Source organism: Zingiber officinale, chromosome 8B, assembly GCF_018446385.1.
Source record: "Zingiber officinale cultivar Zhangliang chromosome 8B, Zo_v1.1, whole genome shotgun sequence".
In the NCBI taxonomy this organism is placed as follows: Eukaryota; Viridiplantae; Streptophyta; class Magnoliopsida; order Zingiberales; family Zingiberaceae; genus Zingiber; species Zingiber officinale.
This window is the reverse complement of record NC_056001.1, coordinates 75,114,590-75,117,789: the sequence shown is the minus strand read 5'-3', so window position 1 is coordinate 75,117,789 and position 3,200 is coordinate 75,114,590. Positions and strand designations below refer to the sequence as shown.

Below are 3,200 nucleotides of genomic sequence, written 5' to 3'. Positions count from 1 at the left end.
ACCCAAGTTGCTAGGGGCATGGCTTAGGTGGAGTCAGAGAGGGTACATAACTTGTAGACTGCCATGAAGACAAGCGAGTCCAAGCATAAGTCTTAGGGATTGAGGTGTGCCCAGACACTACAAGAAAAAAGCTAATAGAAAACGCTTTTAAAGCGTTGTCTTTGTGTCTGAAAAAGCGTTGTTAAAGGGACTGTTGTTAAAAGTCTGCTCAACGACAACGCTTTTAAAGCGTTGTCGTTTGTAGCGAAGACAACGCTATTACAAAGCTTTAAAAGCGTTGTTGTTTTTTTACAAAGACAACACTTTTTGAAACGCTTTAAAAGCGTTGTCGTTTTAAAGAAAAAAAATTAAAAAAATTATTTTAAAATCATTATTTTTATATTTACGAAACTATTATTTTTCTTTTACCATGTCTAGATTCAAATTTTACATATAATCAACTCAGCTAATGATTTCAAACTCATACCAAAATAATAGAATAATGACATTGAAGTAATATTAGTATTTAATTACATAAGAAGCTAGTAAATATTAAAATTAACACTAATTCTGTTTCAAAGTAGATAGTGATATTCCTCTAACTCTTCCTAAATCCAACTTCAGTTCCACACTGATGGAAACCATCTGCTTCTCTGTGAACTTGGAGACAGACTCTGCATCAAATTCAGCAAATGCCACCCTGCCACACAACATTTCTTTCAAGATTCTAAATTGTTCGAAACAAATATTTTCCTCTGAATAAAAACTGTTTCTAGCATTAGTTCTAACCTGAATTCATTCCTCTTCTTCAGTATAGTAGTCCAGTCCATCCCCACTTGAGCTCCTGTTAGAACAAGCAACTCAAACAACACCCTGCAAGTTTATCCATCTGAATCTTGTCAACATGTAAATTTAGTTGAAATTTGTGTAGATAAGATTAAGAAATTTATGGAAGTAATCACCTGTCATCATGAACTGGAACTCCCCATTCCTCATCATGATAAGCAACATACACAGGATCTGTGTATACATTAGTAAGAGGATGGAACAATTAGTAATTTGCCCTAATTTTTCTTTGAGTTTATTGTAATTTGTAAAAGCCCTCTTTTGGTACCTGAACTCAGTGTTATGAAGCTGCACTTCTTCTCTTCTTGGGAGGCGCTCATGGCAATGCCGGGACACTCAATAGAACCCGCCAACTCCTCGATCTTGGCCGGAGTCCTCCCGTAGTGGGCGATCTGAAACTTCCTCTGGGCTTGCATGAGCGCGGCGTGCTCCCTCTGCGCACCGGCGACACTCAAGTGAGATTAACATAATATAATGTTTATGCTAATAAAAATAATATACAAGTTTCAAGCACACTCAAGTGAGATTAACATGCAATCCTGAAATCAAAGCAAAAACAAAATCATTTTGATATGCATAACTAGTACACAATGTTTCCATCTTTATTTATTAGATAGTTGCCTTGGGTTAGTCTTAAAAGTTTTTCTGAAACAAGGTTGAGAAGTGAAATGTAGTATGCCTCATTACCCATCCTTGCAATGAGATTCAAGTTTAAAATTCAATTACCTGTTAATGATCGCATCAACCACAATTTGGATTGGATTTGCATCAGTAAGCAAATGAATAATTTCCATAGCATGTTTAATTATGCAGACAGCCATAAGCTTCTTTCCATTGTTCCGGCCATGCATCATCAAAGAATTGGTAAGTCTTTCAATAATTGGGCACTGAGCCTTGCGGAACCTCTTAGCAGAATATCTTCCAGCAGTATGAGGAAGGTATGTAGCATGTTTTGGAGGAGTCACAGCGATGTAATCAGCAAGAGACATGTCACTGACCTGGAGTTAGCAGAAGATTAATCTAATCTTGCTGGAGTAAATAATAGGAGAACATCTCCATTTTATGACTATGTGGATTGAAAGATGTGTTGCATACTATAATTCAACTAAAAAGTGTGCAAATAAATTTAAACAAACATAATTTATCCAGTATTTGCTCTTTATAGGCATATTGCAATTCAGATACAGTATGATGATAAATCAAAGTTCACTGTTTGCTCGATCATGGAGCCATGTTTGGTCGGCTACTATAATCTTATCTCTGTTTGTGCAATCTGTTGTTGGTAAAATAAAGTGTAGGAAAAGTTGGGTAATCAGCGCTTGTACAAGCTATTGCCGGTAAATCAATACGTACTCCACAAAAATCTGTGAACTGATAGATAATAAAGGCCGTATTTTTCATTTGTGCATACTGAAAAATCCTAGCTCTCTCAAAGCATGAACTGGTTATCTAAAATTCCAAGTATTACTAACACATCATGCAAAGATTATATTTAAAAAAAATGGCAGATAAGGCCTAAAAATATCGAAAATCAACCTTAAAGCAGATCATACGTGCTAAATAACATCATGAGATTCACATGGTCAACGCAAGTGCTAAGAGCAACAGGCTGCGGAAACACCACGGAGTGAGAGTTCTAACATCGACATCGTCTAACGACCAGCGATTAAAGAGCTTAACCTCCTGTTGCTGGATCGCCATCGACGCAGAGTAAGGATTATAGAGATGCGCGGGCTAGTCCACCAACGGCGGAAAGAAAAATCACCACATCAAACCCAACTCCACCGGGCAAACGTAAACGCCACTATGGTTGTAACCGGAGCCAAAAGCTACTGCACGAGGCTCAAACAGCAACAGGAAAAAAAAACATAAGGGATCCAGAAAAAAAATAGAAGCAAACCAGAACGGAAGGCAAATCTCCAGAAAAGAATCGATCCGAACAGGTTCAGAAGGGATCCAGAAGCGAGATCTAAATTCTAAAACAAATCGAGGACAAAAAAACTTAGAGATCTCTCTAGCAGAACCACAAAGCGATCCAGAGGGCTTCAGATATCTAGTACCTTGCGTGAACAAAGGCCGGAAGCCGGAGATCGGACTGGATACCCATGAATCGAAGCAACGTTCTCACGGGATGCTCGCGTTCCGCCGGAGAGTTCAAAAGGAAACCTTTTCGCCTTCGCCTGTTGAAGCAAAAGGAAGAACTGCTCGATATCGGACGGGTAAGAGATTAATCCCATGAATCAAAGAGATTGGGCAGTGTGAAGGAAGCGTGAATGAGGCGATGGAGGCGAAGAGATTAATCCCGCGGTCTTGACGGAGAGGAGTTTGGAGGAGTGGTTCGCGGAGAGGGGATCGCCAGAGAGAGGTTTGCTGGA

At 39.1% G+C, this 3,200-nt stretch overlaps 2 protein-coding genes across 2 annotated transcripts; both read right to left on the bottom strand.

The window, feature by feature from the left end:
* Positions 1–549: 549 nt before the first annotated feature.
* On the bottom strand, positions 550–1,852 carry LOC122013976 (DNA-3-methyladenine glycosylase 1-like; the record flags this gene model as incomplete). Its single annotated transcript, XM_042570179.1, has 5 exons — positions 1,552–1,852; positions 1,094–1,259; positions 942–999; positions 769–852; positions 550–679 (listed from the first exon to the last, which is right to left on the bottom strand). Coding segments are annotated over exons 2-5 (420 nt in total), but the record flags the coding sequence as incomplete, so codon positions are not given.
* On the bottom strand, positions 1,352–2,526 carry LOC122013975 (40S ribosomal protein S5-like). Its single transcript, XM_042570178.1, has 3 exons — positions 2,467–2,526; positions 1,552–1,823; positions 1,352–1,364 (listed from the first exon to the last, which is right to left on the bottom strand). The coding sequence occupies exons 1-3, from the start codon at positions 2,524–2,526 to the stop codon at positions 1,352–1,354; spliced, it is 345 nt and encodes a 114-aa protein (XP_042426112.1).
* Between the last annotated feature and the right edge of the window lie 674 nt (positions 2,527–3,200).

What these genes read in the sequence shown, in the direction of transcription:
- LOC122013975 (XM_042570178.1), bottom strand. Translation starts at nt 2,526, where the DNA reads ATGGCGATCCAGCAACAGGAGGTTAAGCTCTTTAATCGCTGGTCGTTA. An exon ending in GGTCGTTAGACGATGTCGAT is followed by an intron (nt 1,824 to 2,466) that starts GTTAGAACTCTC and finishes TGCTAACTCCAG; the next exon opens with GTCAGTGACATGTCTCTTGC.